Source organism: Chenopodium album, chromosome 6 (genome assembly GCF_948465745.1).
Source record: "Chenopodium album chromosome 6, dcCheAlbu1.1, whole genome shotgun sequence".
Taxonomy (NCBI): Eukaryota; Viridiplantae; Streptophyta; class Magnoliopsida; order Caryophyllales; family Amaranthaceae; genus Chenopodium; species Chenopodium album.
In genome coordinates this window covers 7,244,872-7,260,447 of record NC_137839.1, presented here as the reverse complement: position 1 = coordinate 7,260,447, position 15,576 = coordinate 7,244,872, and the positions used below count along the sequence as shown (strand labels likewise).

At 35.3% G+C, this 15,576-nt stretch overlaps 1 protein-coding gene across 4 annotated transcripts; it reads right to left on the bottom strand.

Annotated features, from left to right (window-relative positions):
- Positions 1 to 3,439: 3,439 nt before the first annotated feature.
- On the bottom strand, positions 3,440 to 14,361 carry LOC145634456 (protein PLASTID TRANSCRIPTIONALLY ACTIVE 12, chloroplastic-like). 4 transcript variants are annotated; one of them, XR_014113414.1, is made up of 11 exons: positions 14,201 to 14,361; positions 14,056 to 14,102; positions 12,406 to 13,059; positions 11,826 to 11,938; positions 10,910 to 11,169; positions 8,366 to 8,487; positions 6,994 to 7,062; positions 5,116 to 5,169; positions 4,781 to 4,885; positions 3,899 to 4,056; positions 3,440 to 3,789 (listed from the first exon to the last, which is right to left on the bottom strand). XR_014113414.1 is itself a non-coding variant. In XM_081685882.1 (11 exons), the coding sequence occupies exons 1-10, from the start codon at positions 14,232 to 14,234 to the stop codon at positions 3,958 to 3,960; spliced, it is 1,557 nt and encodes a 518-aa protein (XP_081542008.1). In that variant the 5' UTR covers positions 14,235 to 14,361; the 3' UTR covers positions 3,440 to 3,789; positions 3,917 to 3,957. The 4 variants fall into 4 exon arrangements, 2 of the variants coding, with proteins under 2 accessions (XP_081542008.1, XP_081542007.1); XR_014113413.1 differs by having other exon boundaries at positions 3,440 to 3,760; XM_081685882.1 differs by having other exon boundaries at positions 3,917 to 4,056.
- Between the last annotated feature and the right edge of the window lie 1,215 nt (positions 14,362 to 15,576).

Here is a 15,576-nt window from a genome sequence, read left to right as displayed (position 1 = left end):
AGAACATGGGACATGGGATTCGTGATGTACAGGTAAGGCTGTTCCATCACATGTCCCACGAATAAAGACTTCTCCGGGGGGATGTTCTGAATGATCGGGTAAGGAGTTTGGAACATGACTGATAGTTGAATGTTGCTCTAAAGTTGCATCAATGGCTTCTTCAGTGCTTGTGATTGTCTCAACTATGGCTTGTGAGTTGGCTTGTTTGGTAATCTCAAAGTTAAAAATCGAATTTTCCTTTCCCTGTCTTGATACTGGCTTTGTTAAGGGAACAGAATCAACAATGTTGACTTCTTTTTCCTTAAGAGTTCTGCTAGAATCTTGGGAGGGGATATTTTTGTTCTTCTCCTGATAAACTTTGGTACCCGATTTTTTAGGCTTTGATTGCTTTTGAGTCGCAGAGATATTCTTATTTAATGTAAATCTTGGCATAAAATTATCTTTTCCCAAATTCTGTTGAGAAAATTCTCCCAAATTGACTGTAGGGAAATTAAATCCTTCCTTATCTTGAGAAATATCTTCCAAATCTTCGATAACCTTATTTTGCTCCTGATTCCCCTCATCAGTTTCAATCTCTTGAATTTCCAAAGCCGCAAATCTCGAGCCAATCCTTTGATTGATACCAGAACCCACATTCAGATTAGCTTTGACTTGTTCTCCACGGGTTTGTTCTGTACGCGCACCCCCTTTGTCTGGACCCTTAGGACCACCAGCACCAACGACTGCAGCCCCTTCCTGATCTTTTGCAGCCTTTGGATTCTTCTTTCTCACTGGTTTCTTAACTAACATCCAGGACCCAAAGTCCTCAACTTCTTCTGGTTTCTGGTTTTGAACATGTAGAGGATTATTATGAACAATCATGTCATCTCTATGATCTTCCCCTGCATCTGGTTTACAGTCAGCTTCAACATGTCCTAATTTTCCACATTTAAAACACACCATTTAATGCCTTCATACTGAATTCTCCAAATCCTTCCTTTCAACCAGAATTTTGATAGGAGAGGTTTAGATAAGTCAATTTCAACACTTAACCTAGTGAATTGGCCTCGTTCTGCTTGTGCTGTAGTCTTATCAACTCTCAGCACCTTACCAACTTTCGATCCAATTTTGCTAAGAAAATTGATATCAAAGTACTCCACAGGCAGATTTGGAATACGGATCCATGCAGTGAGGATTTTAATGGGTGATTCATCAGGCACGAAGTTAGGAATCCACTTCCTAATTGTGAGGTAATTGTCATCAAGCAACCAGGGACCCTGAGTGAGCACATAGTTATAGTCAGCTTGGTTAGAGAAGCGAGCAATATAGAAGTTGCATCCAATATCTGTCAATGTCAGTTCTCCTCTAATATTCCATTTCCTCTTGAGTCTGCGCATGAGTCCCATATAACCAAGCTTTCCACTAAATAACTTTATAATTAGGGAATGCATCCATGGCTGTCTTAAACGCCTCTTCTCCTCTTTAGTGAGTTGGATCACAGGGCATCTTTCATCCATCAGGACTTCCTCAGGCACCATTTCATCATCAGAAACGTCATCAATTTCATTTTCCTCCATGGATGAAACAGCAAAATGTCCCAAAGGATGGTTTGTTCCCCCACGAAGCATGTTTCTAAAAGACTTTGCTCCTTCAGCACTGGGACCAATGGCTGCTTCATTGTTTTTCTCCATATTCAGATCCTTACCCGATGAGTCAACCATCACAGTATCTGGCATGATTTCATCTTCTTGATTATTGAAGATTTCATGAATAATTTTCCGCTTAGGTTTTTTATTAGATCGAACGAGTTGATCTCGTTCTTCAGTGGATTGATTGGTTTCATTCAGGTTTTTGAGGGTTTCGCTTGAGAGCATTTTGAATGGTCGTTCTTGCAAATGACAAATGTGTACGTGTTAGTTCTGTTGGTTCCTTTAAGTAATTATTGATTGTGACACGAGGCGTTTCAACTTTTCCCCAAGTGTTGCGTGTCGCGCTACGTTGGATAGATTTAAATAGACTTCATAACATAAAAAGTTAATATTATAGGATAAAATTGTTAGTTTAAAGTTTTATCATCGATAAAATACCAAAATGTACAAATTGAATTATAATTTTATTCAAAAAATTATTAGATTATAATTCTAAAAAATTATCATATAAATTTATTTTTTTGGAGCAAAGAAAGTACTTCAAAGCGTAAAACATCCATTTCTAATATATATACTAATCGGTTAAAATTATATACTTCACAATCTAATAGAATGGAGACATGTGAATTAGGATTGGGTCATGAGTCATCTCGAATTGGGTCCCTTCAACCCTTACCCAAACTTTTGAGTTTGGGTCAATCCAACGTGTTTTGAACATTTAATTTATTTATATTTTTTTAATTTATTAAAACGAACATTTTCACCTACGTTATTATTAGTCATTACATGCCTATAGTACGGATCTGGGTCTTCAAATTTTGGACCCGTCGAATCCGGGTCCTGCTGAGAAAAACGGATCTGGGTCCAACCGATATATATCCATATGAAATATTTCTATATATCTTTTAATTGTATATACTTTCTTTCAAAAAAAATAAAAATAAATATATATATATATATATATATATTGTTATATTATTGTCAAAAATATTTAACAAAGGGATTTTAACCTACTGAACTTAATAAACTGATACAAGTTAATAGATTCATACTAGTCAAATTATGGGACAATTTGTTATGATTAAACAGATTCAAAGACAATAAGTCATATAAAATTAAATTATGAACAATTTTTTTTTTTGGGACAACCAACAAAGGAAATTAATTCCCACAATTGTTCCAAACGAAAACAACACAATGGCAGCCAGCAAAAGAAATTAATTCTCAAAATTGTTCCAAACAAAAACAACACAATGGTACATCAGTATCAAATATTTTATCTTGTGAACTAGCATCCTATCAATTCTGAACATTAATTCTTGTTCAAATTGTCATTTAATTTTTTACGAGTATTTTTTTTTTTTAATTAGAGGTTAAAGTAGAAATATATTACTTAGGGCCTGTTCATATTTATTGAACTGAGCCGAACTGAACTGAACAGAACTGAACTGATTGGAACTGAACTGAACTAAACTAAACTAAGCTGAAATGAATATTTTATGAGAGAAGGAAATTAAGAGCTGAACTGAACTGAACTGATTGGAGCTGAACTGAACTGATTGGAGCTGAACTGAACTGAACTGAACTGAACTGATTGGAGCTGAACTGAACTGATTGGAGCTGAACTGAACTGAACTGAACTGATTGGAGCTGAACTGAACTAAACTGATTGGAGCTGAACTGAACTGATTGGAGCTGAACTGAACTGAACTGAACTGATTGGAGCTGAACTGAACTGAACTGAAAATAAGTAAATATGAACAGGCCCTTACAATAATACCATACAAATAAAAGGAAATCAACGCCGTGTGTAACCGATGTCAACTATAAACATTAGTCATTTTATACACTAACATGGTTACATGACTTACAAGAGTTACAAGTCTTACAACGTACAACAGATGTAACATGAACATCTACGATTTCCACATATCTAAATTATTGATACTTCCACAGTAATGACGTATTTTACAGCAAAGGGGTTCTCCGTGTCTCCATATGATAAATCACCACCACACACAACTGCTGCCTATTGTTGCATTTGTTCATTGGGTGCTAAAGTGATCCTCACTTCTGATCGCAAAGTACCAACTCGCCCAGGTAATACGCCAAAAATGTTGACAGAAACTGATCTGTAAACAGCAGTACCATGGATCCACCACTATGACAGATAAATAATACATACAATTAAAGCAACTCCACTGAAGTAATTGGAAATAATTTGAATCTTGTATCTTATATACGAAAAACATGTTAAAAAATGCACTTGCCTCATTAATCATTCCTACCTTAATGCTGAAGCCATTCAGTATTTCAGTCATTGCAGGTGTTACTCTTCTTCATCGAAGTCCAGAAGAAAATCAGTTAAGTTCTCTGAATCATCTACAGCCTCATCCAAAGACAAGGAATTTTTCTTCTTAGGTTTGTCCTGAAAAAATCACAAAAGATAAAGAAACAAATGTGAATATATAACTCAAGTTACTCAACCAAAGCTTTTGTCATGCCAAATTGCCAACATTTACACATCATTTTTAATAAACAGGATATTCCGAAGCTGTCAGGCAATAGAGAGGTTCAAAATATAGGTTAACCAAACTAAACTTGCATCATGATGTATTGTGCATCAGTGTGTACTTTCCTTCATTACTAACAAGAAAGGACTTTAAAGATCAGGAGAGTTGTAAGGCTCTTAAAGTGCATTGCAAGAATAGTGACAATTGCATTCCTAGAGAAAATTCAATCCCCAAATTCAGGGAAGAGCTTTTTTCTGAAAGATCTGCTACTTCTAGTGTTTTCTCACGCCAAGCTATTTCTTCTTCTTCTTCCTTGATCGGAGGGGGGGGGGGGGTGGGGCAGTGTAAGTGGCACTGGGCCAGGCCTTCCTACACCAGGTTGAGGCCCCTTGCATGCGAGGAGGGGTAAAGGGTGATATGTACCCCCACAGTCCCACACTGGGTATACAAACTTGAGACCTCAAAGTCACGTGTCCTCATTCATTCATTCCCCACCAATATACCAAGCAATACTTGGAATTTCTCACACTAAGTCTATACATGGTCGAACATTGTGCTGCTGATAATTTCCACTCAATAACTAATAGATAAAATTAGATAAGCATTAAATGAAAGGAATCAACCATGAAGGAGAATAACCTTTGACTTGCGAAGTTGAGAATTGCTTTTTTGGACACTCCAGTTTCTATCAATCTTCTCTTCTTTCTCATCATTGCCCTCCAAGTCACTATCCTCGTCCTCATCCTACACAAAAACATAGAAGAGAAAAGCATATATTGTATAATTGCAAGTCAAAATTCTGTGCTATAAGGGGCAGTATTAGACAAAGACAACTTGAAATGGGTTACACCTTTTGTTCCATACTCGGGATTTTTCTCCATTCGTAAATAGCGCAAAGGTTTTTGAATTATTGACCTTGAAAATCAAGCGAGGCTTGAGTTTGAGGCAGAGATATTATGAAAGATGTTACTTACCTCATTCTCACCAATATCCACAGCACGTGCCATAGCGTCATCCATATCTGCCATCTACTCATTGTAGAGCAAAATCAGGAACCACAGGTATAGAATATGAAGGATTGTAATGTAAAAAAAAAAACATCACCAATTATTATAATAAATAATAACCACCTTGGATTGAATTCATCCTTCCATTCTTGGGATGCAATAAGGTCAAGATTTATAATCCATCTTTACCCAATCACTTGGGAACAATAGACTCTATAGTCTATCTTCAAGAAAAAAAAACTTTTCATAATATTGGTTTGGAATTCCGGATATTTACAAAGTCACACATGAATACTTTATTAAAATAATAAAGAATGAAATTGCTAACAGTATATAGCTATAAGCCAACATTTCAGATGTTACACTCCTCAAAAAGTCAAAATAGCAAGAAAAATTACTTGTGAGTATACGTAAAAAAATTATCAACTACCATTCTCATTATTATTTTTTCTTGTAATTAAATTTGTTATACATATTAATATTTTATATCAAAAGGTAACATAAAACATCATATAGCTTGGTGGTAAGACACTGAGCTCAGAGGTTGCGTGTTCAAATCTTGTGTGTGGAGTACTCTTTTTTTCTTTTTAAAAAAAAAAATTTAAGTGCATGACATGCAATGAGAAACATATGGAAGGGAGAGCCAAGTGGCGTTGAGTGGGTGACGTGGTGTAATAAGAAGTTGAGTGTATGATGTAGCGCAGTGAAGAGGTTTATGTGACAATAAGCATTCTTAGGAAAGTCTTTTAACATATTAGTAAAGATTCCTCCATCCCAAATTAAATGCACAGATTTGGAAATCATCAAGATAAAGCAAATGCCTAGATATATGTAATAGTCTTAAATTATTTCAATTATCAATATATTTGTATTAATGTATCAAGTTCACCCTAATTTTCTATAGCAACTCGTCAAGCAATCATTAGATGTCCAAATAAAAACCATAATACTAATCCTTTTTCAAAAAAAAAAAAAAAAAAAAAAAAAAAAAAAAAAAAAAAAAACATAATACTAATCCCATTAGTATCATAGCAAATATTATGGGACAAAATTTTAAATGAATAACAAAGCTAATACTAAGAAGTCACTTCATAATACGCTTTTTATTACAGTACGGAGTATTGTACTCCTCCAACCTTAAATTATTGCTCTTTTAGGCTTGGGCACGCATACTAAGAGTAAATAGTAGGATAGTGTAGGTTTTTTTTGGTAGATAGTGGAAAAATAAGAATAAAAAATTTTGATTGAGTTAGAAAGAGTTAGCGGAGGGTCACACATCACATGAAATATGATGAAAGAGTGAGAGTGAGAGTGAGATTGAGATAGTTAGTGGCAAGGCCCACATTACATGGGCTGAATGAGTTAGGTGGTGAAAATTTCTATGAGCCAAACTATAACATGATTTTTAATAGGTAATATCACTAGCAAAATTATATTTCGTACTAATTTTAGAGATAATTATTACCAGGACACCATGTTAAATGTGGCATACTGTAAGAAAAAAAATTCTGGCAAAAGGACAACAATAAATACCAATGAGGTGAAGTCCTTCGTAGTAATTTAGAGAATACATATCAGATTATAATATAATTAAGTACGCAGTACAGAATAAATCAATAAATGAGCCTAAACAATGGATTTATTTCAAGCTTCATCCCATTTTACTTACCCCGGTTGATAAAAAAATGGGAGAGCTTTATGGTCAAATACTGCAAGAAAATTGGGTTGGATGGAGTATCAAACATATTGATGATGAAATTGACCAGCATGCAAAATGACAAGCGATCTTGAATGGAGGAGAATAGAACGAGGAAGAAATTGATAGATAAGGTAAAAAATAACTACCTCATGCTCTTCAGTCTTCTCTTTGGCCAAAAGCTTTTCTAGGTCCTCCCTTGAAATGATTTTTCCATGCTGATCAAACAAGTTTACAATGAAGAAAATTATATAAATGCTTTATTTAAGTACAAACCACAGAATATGTAGAGTGTTATGATAAAAGTGAGAAACAAACATGCCACAAAAATCAATTTCCTACATAACTTCAACTTCCTATACATCTCTCTAACCTAGTTAACATTAAAGTACAGTGTCATAGGTATTCCACTCAAACCACAGACAATTAAAGAAACAAGGACATTAGCTGACAAATTAAAAAGCCCTCTTATCATCTAACAGTTTTCGTATGAAAAGGAGACAACATGTGATGACACAAAATCAAATAAAGATTGCCCTATCAAGAATCTACTTTTGCACAGAAGCAAACAACCTAAGTAAATTATCAGGAACTCAACTTTCGCTTTACGGAGATTGAAGGGCTAATATTGGGCATTTAGCCCAAATTAGGTGGTTAATCTTTATTCAATTTTCTCACATTAAAATGGACGACCACAAAATGACAACATTGCACTAATGCGTTTAGAGGGGCTTCTGTTCTGAACGGGTAAGGGATCAGATCAATCAGTTGTACACAACCTTCCTTTTGGCCCTTAAAATAACAAATAAGCCAATATTCCAAGTTACCCTTAGATCCAAATTCCAAAATGCAACAAAAATCCATACTTCACAAGCATTAAATAGTTATAGACAAAATAGGAGGTCACACACTCATACATGAGCTTTTTTTTATTATTTATATATTCATTGATTTATTTATTTTTACTTAGTCCATTATAAGCCAAAGTCAAAGAATTGTGAATCAACTGGCTTCATTGGAAATGAATAAACCAGTCATTACGACACAAAATAGGGAAGGGAAAAATTCTACACATTGATGAATATCAACAATCTAATTGCAACTTATAACATACCAAGCTAAGCTTGGTCTAGTGGTAAGGATTGTCACCTTCCAACCTTGAGGTTGGGGGTTCAATCCCCACTAGAGACAATTTGAGGGTGTGGATCCCTTACCCTTCCCCCTCACTCTCAAAGTGTGTGACCCGCAGATACCGGACCAAAAAAATTGTGAAAGTTGAGGTACGATTAGAGTCTTTCTCCTTACCTTTAAAGAAAACAAAAAATTGCAACTTATAACATTTACAACATACAAGAGCACAATAAAGATCCACAACACATATCATGTTCCTCGTAAATAAACTTGTCAGGTAGCAATATACAAATTATAATGAAGGCTTCTATTGTGTTCCATTTTCAAGTCATGTTTCATAGATGAAAGCATATATCCCACTACAAGAAGCAGTAACATGACACAACTGACCTCCTTTAGAAGAGCTAGCATGTCAGGTGTAGGTTCATGAAAATCTGGACCTCTATAATCAATCACAACATCTGGGTCTTGAATGTAGTTGATAGTTGGATAAACAGGATCCCCACCCCATACTGCAAAGGAGAGTGATTTCAGAAATGTGACAGCATAAGCAAGGAAGAAAGTTGAGCCAAAAATCTATAACAAACAACAAATTTCTTCAGTGCATTGATAAGAATGAAGTGAAACATGCAAGGTGAAGAAGATACAAATAAACTTTAAACAGAACTTCTAAGACTTTCGGGTATACATTAAATATTGTACATTCATTGTAAAGTTGCCCTAACATGTTCAAAATTTATCCCAAAATAAATAAAAATTACCTAAATATAAATAAAAATTACCTCAATAAATAAATGTTACCCTAGTATAGATAAAAGTTAAGTTGCTCGTTTTAAATGAATACAAATCAATCTCAGTGAGGGAAAGTAACAATATTACCCTTATAAAACTTATTTCATTGCCTATTTACGTTCAAATTATAACAGGATTAAAGTTACCTCAAAGAAGGTTAAAAGTTACCCTAAGGGGCCGTTTGGTTGGGGGTAATAATCAAAGGGAAAGGGAATGAACATGCCCCATTCCCTTAGTTGTTGTTTGTTTGCCACTATCAATCATACCCTTTACCCTCTTTCATTATTGACTTTACCCATTTTTGCTCTAACATGATTCCCCACCCCCCCTAGACTTTTCCATTCCCTTTCCCTAGCCACCAAACCCACCCACCTAGCAACCTTCTACAGCACAACCACCACCCAGCCACCTCGCCACCCTTCCCCCAGCCACCGCCGCCCTTCCCCCAACCACCGCGTCGCCCTTCCCCCCGAAAACACTTCCCCTCCCTGAAAACACTTCCCCCCACCCACGAAAAACCCTAAAAAAACCCTCCCCTCCCCTCCCCTTAAAATCGTCGGCCGCCCCTCCCCCCACCCTTGAAACCCTAGCGACTACGGTTTTAAGGGGAGGGGGAGGGTTTTTTAGGGTTTTTCGTGGGTGGGGGGAAAGTTTTCCGGGTAAATCAATGACGGCGAGGGTCGGAGGAGGGAGGGTGAGGGGCGGCGAGGGTCGGAAGATGGAGGGTGAAGGGCGGCGAGGTGGTGGTTGGGTTGTAGGGTGGCCGGGAAATGAAGAAATAGAGTGTTGCTATGGTGGATGTGGTGGTGCTGTGGTGGAGGTGTTTCCCTTGTGTTTTTTGTAAACCAAACAACATGCTAAATTGAAAGGGAATTATTCCATTCTCTTTGATACCCTTTCTCCATTCCATTCCGATTCCACCGTGCAAACCAAACGGCCCCTAAAACTATTCAATGTACACTAATATTTATTGTACTGGGTGAGCATAAAAGCTTTTGGATTATAAGCCTTCCAACAGCATAATATTTCTAATAACATCAAAGAAAAAATGGGAAGGAACAAAATATAACAGCTGGATGTATAAATCAATCTCGGTTAGGCTGTCTCCTGAATTATAGAAGATCAGGTATATCATGAATTAAGTACCTGATCATAAGCTGCCATTCAGGGGAGCTAGGGGCAAAAAAAAAAAGACCCAAGACCATGCATTGAGAGCACCTACTAGAATTCCTTGGATTAGCATCAAAGCTTTCTACTTACAACATGAAGCTAGTACATTGCTGAAAGCTTGCTATTTTTGCATTATTGCTAAGAGGAACCACCAAAGATGGAAAAACGACAAAAAATTGAACTATGTGGCATCATACCAGCAAGATTGAATACATGATTCATACTTTTCATAGTTATCTCACTTGTTCTACAAATACTTCCTCCATTTCTTTTTAGTTGACACATTTCTTCAGTCACGTTTGCCAATGTACAAATTCAACTATTAATATCTTTAATTATTGATCAGCAAAAATTATAAAAAGTTGATATTTTGAACATATATATTGTGAAGAATCTAACAAGATCCCACATGACTATATTTTTATTACATACAAATCACAAAATATGGTCAAAAGGAAGTGTGTGAAATTGTGAATAGTGCTAACTAAAGTCAAAACGTGTCACCAAAAAGAAACGGAGGTAGTATCTCATACTTCTTTCTACAAAAAAATTTGCCTTCCAAAAGGCTCTTCAGCCATTCCTAGAATAACACGTTCCTAAAAGGGAAATGATGAAAATCCATACAGTAACAGTTTGTCCTTTTACACTATGTCTTATATTAAGAAATATCCATAGTTGGAAACCATATCATTTAATATCCAATGAATGACACAATATCTCAGGACTACAGTCATATTTTATTAAAAGTATAGTGATTGGCATCCAAGTAATGACGATAAGAAAAACACAAAGCCTCTAGTTTGTAACATTACTGACTACAGGACAACTTTGCATCAGCTCTATGCTTCACCAGGCTAGCAACATATCAAACTATATAAAGCAACTCTATAAAAACCCTCAAATTGAAACAACAAGCAATCATGAAGAGATTGAATTTCTTCAGAACTAGAAGATTAGTCTTTGAAGACATACTTTGCTTTATTTGATCCTCGCGCATGCGCATAGCCAAAGGATCCCTGCGTATTCGGACATCAGTCCCCATCATTATGCGATATTCTCTATCTGTCTGATGACAGAACATTTCAATAAGTTGTGTATTCTCATCTTCACCGGTCTCATCAAAATGTTTCTGAATAGCTTCACGTGAAGTATCTCTCTTCCACGCTTTAACCCATTCAGAGTAATATGCCATGGGGCCTATCCTCTGCAATCTCTCTTGTTCAGCATTTAGCCTGTCCCAAACATTAATTAAAACCATTTGAAATATAATAAAAATAAAAATCGTCTCAAAGCATGTCAGATTACAAATACAAAACACTAATTTGTGTCAAATTTCTTGCTTCAAGTAAGCGAAGAGACTCAGAGAGCAGCGAAAACCAAAAAAAAAGGCATGCAACTTCTCATATATAAACATTGACAGACAAAAACAAATATACTGATTCTAGCTAGACCCATGCAGCAAAGCAAAACAAGATTTTGGCACAATACTCTTCTTAGCCTTCAAAAATGCATTAATGCCCGCCCTTATAAGGAAACTCAATGTCTTAAATGTTATAAGATCACAAAAGCCATTAATGACACATTGCATGTCTGTAGAATCTTAAGCAGCAAAATAAGAATGACCTAATACAAGTTGAACATGGGGTTCAATTAATGCACATATAGAATTATATGTATCACATCTTCCATGAAGCTGTAAAATATATTTAGGATGATTTAATAAATATAAAAAGTATCCAATGTCCCTCCACCATTGTGATCTACACACAAAGATACAACACTATAATGCATGAAGAATTAAATGAATGGAACTATTATCATTATATACCCCCGACATTGGAAAAAAATATCAAGGAATCAAGAATCTATATATATGCTACCATGGTACCTTTCCTCTTTAAAAAGATGGCGTCTTGCTCTGTAGAGTGATGTCTCTGTTAGTGTTGGTTCTTCACCATAAAGCTTCACCTGTCCAGTCTCAGCCATAGCTTTGAGGAAAACCTAACAAGCACCAAGAGCACATTAGGTATACTAGGGCACTAACAAGTGTAAATTCAGCTGTTCATCAATTGGAATTAAAACCGCTGATGTTACACTCTTGGGGACCAAGCACAGATCAAACATAGGAGTGACAGACTGATAGGACTTGTCACCAAAAGAAGAAAGGCAATCAACTTAAAATCTACTTCCTCCTCCAAAGTACGGGTCTTAGTAAAAAAAGACAAAGTCAAAGGGAAATTTGACCATAATTTATCAACTAAGTTCGATAGTACAAGCATTGTAACCATGGTTTGGAAATATTCATCCTGAAGGTACTAAATATTCTATTTATAATTCAAAATTCATAATTTTTTAGTCAGAAAAAGAAGTCAAATCTAAGGCAGTTTAACAAAAAAAATCAAGAATTTGACCTCCAATTTTGGAAGGGAGAGTAATATATACAAGCTAGCCTATTATTTTCCACTAACCGTTTCAACATCTGGTTTCCTCCTTTGCCATCTAGACCATTGCTCCTTGTCAGGCTTTCTCCAATTCCACCAAAGTTCATCACTTGTAAGTGGCTTTTCTATTGGCTTTTTCACTTTTGGATCAACAAAGGGATGAGGTCGTCCAAATTTTTTGTCCAGCTCATATTCACTTAGCTCCTCACTTTCAAGATCTGATTGGTAGATAACATATTCTGAAGAATCATCTTTAGAATCATCATCTGAAACCTCTGTTATGGCAAGGTCAGAAGTGACTGGACTTGTTTCCTGAGAGCCAGCAAAAGAAACAGATCCTTTGTAGTTTTTACGTCTGCTTCCAGGCCTCTTCCCAAAGGATGAAGCACTTGTTGATTCTCCTTTTGGTTCTGGAGCTCTGGCAGCCCTGACTCGATCAACAGTGCCTTCAGGCCAGTAATCCTGTCCTGGAATACTTGCACGTGCACCAGAGGCAGGTTCAATCCTCCCCGACGTTGAGTCTAAATAACTGTGATATGGGGCACGTTCAACAGATACTTCCTCAAAGGATTCGTCCTCCTTTTTACTTTTTATAATGTGTGACCGAGACCTAACTGATGGAAGATGGAGCTTCCCTCTATTAGGTAACATTGTATTGGAAGATGAAGCAACAAATGAGGCCTACATGCATAAGAAATTTGGTACATATCAACAATCCAAGATAAGGGAACTAATTGATGTACACTTCACTTTCTATTGCTAACTGATACGATTAGATGGCAAAGAAAGTCCTATCATCTTGCAAGATGGATACAAAAGTCAACCACACAATATGCGATTTCAAGAACACTTCGATGACAAAATCAAACAAGAGCCTAAACAAGTGTTATTTTACTTTTTATTTTTTAGGGTTAAAATAAAGCAATGATTATAACAGATCTCCTCCCATGACCAGTCCCACACCTTCCTTAATAATTACTTACATTTACAGTAATTCCACTATTCCAAGCCACCTTTCTACAAGGCTTAATGGTACAAATAACATAGATGTGATGTATAAACTCTACCTGTTACGCTATATCTCTACTAAGGGTACATTTTCATTTTTATCTACAAGAATTTAAAGATTCAATAAACAAACCATGACAAAGAGTTTATGACACAGCTCGAGCAGACAAATGACAAAAAACATGCCTGATTTTACCTCTAAAGCTCCATGCCAAACAGCTAAAGTCAATAGCTAAGATAAGCAAATGTGCCAATGTCAGCCCATCTTCACTAAATAGCATTATTATCTCAATCAAGGACTTATACACAACACCTCCGGCCTGCCGGGTTACCGGGTGTGTTTCAAAGACACAAAGCCGAAATTCACTTAATTTATCAGTACACAAAATTAATCAGTATACTTTCCTAAAAAAAATTAACCAGTATGCTTATTGCTATATGATAAATTTTCCAACATCAGCATTCATGTTTTTCAATCATATAACAGACTAAATACAAAGTAGCATTAAATTTTTCCGCTCTACAATAGTATCAAAGAATTTCCCTTTAAACTGGTACAATACATAAAAAGAAAAACCCATAGAATTGATAAAAATTCATAGATAACTCATTGAAATGGAAATTGAGGATAATTTACAAACCCAATAATCAAGTAAATTGAGACATTACCTTGAGAAATGATCCATCACATGGAATCAAACACCTCAATCCTCTATCTGCCACCCAAAAAAAACCCAATTCCAGAAATTACAAAAAATAATGTATGAGACAGAATATAGATAAATTTATAAATTTAAGGATTGTTGGAACTAACCTTGAAAAACCCAGTTAGTTGATAAATTAGCCATTTTTATGGCATTAAACTGGAGCAAGAGCAATTATGGAGAGAGAATACGGATGTTGGAAACAAAGCAAAAAAAAGTGATAAGAAAAGCAAGATTTTACTGGCAATTTTATGATTGATGGTAATTTAATTAGTAAGGTTTATGTCAGGGTTTTAGCTTTGAGCACTCGCGAGTGAGTTTAGCGCAAGTCTGGCTTGTTTGTGAACAATTTGAGCTCGACTTGGTCAAAACTTGATTCGTGATGGTTCGGCTCGGGTTTAAGTTTGGTTCAAGACCTCTTCACAAATCGAGCCGACTTATGCCAAGCTCGGCTTGAAAAAGTTTGTGAATAAGCTCGATTAGTCTCTTCCATATAAAAAATGAATTATGTATATAACATAAGTATATTTATCCTAGATAACAAATATAAGCTGCAGCTTACAAGTGCAAATACCCTTTACCTTATGCCACTACACATGGCGAATATGTATTCAACATCCACACTTGTCTAAGTGTGTATAAATCTAAATTCACGTCTGATCTACCACCTAAGTGAATATCCACTATCCATCTATTCATAGGCGGATCCAAGGGACCTAGATTTTTTATATTATATAAATAAGAAATCTTGTACAAATATTCAAGTTATATATATATATATATATATATATATATATATATATATATATATATATATATAAGCTAATGAGCGCCCCCGGGGCGTTAGATAAGAGAATGAAAGTGGAAATATTAGAGTAAAATGAACATTAATTACACCGAACGACGCGTGATTTTATCATGTATTCCTAACTTAATACCATTTCAACCAATATAATTACTCCTTATCTAACGCCCCGAGGCGCTCGTTAGCAAAATCAATTATATATATATATATATATATATATATATATATATATATATATATATATATATATATATATATATATATATATATATATATATATATATATATATATATATATATATATATATATATATATACATATATATGTATTTTAAAGGTAAAAAAAAATATATATATATTAGGAAACCCTCCTCACGAGGGGAATTCCTAATGCATCAGTTGGTTATTTACTTGTTGCATAGATTTGAAAGGTCAAGGCCCAAGGGATCAATTCCCCTTGTTTATTTTCGTATGGGCTTCTTATACTCATATTCCTCTTTATAACTTCAACCAGGCCTATAAAAAATTTCTAGATCCGCCATTGCATCCATTTTAACACAACTATTTACTTATACAAACTTAAAACTATTTATTTTAATATTTCAAATCCACTACCCATAACGAGTATAACTTTTAATATCCATATCCGCCCGGCTATCAGCCAAAGTCATAATCATACTT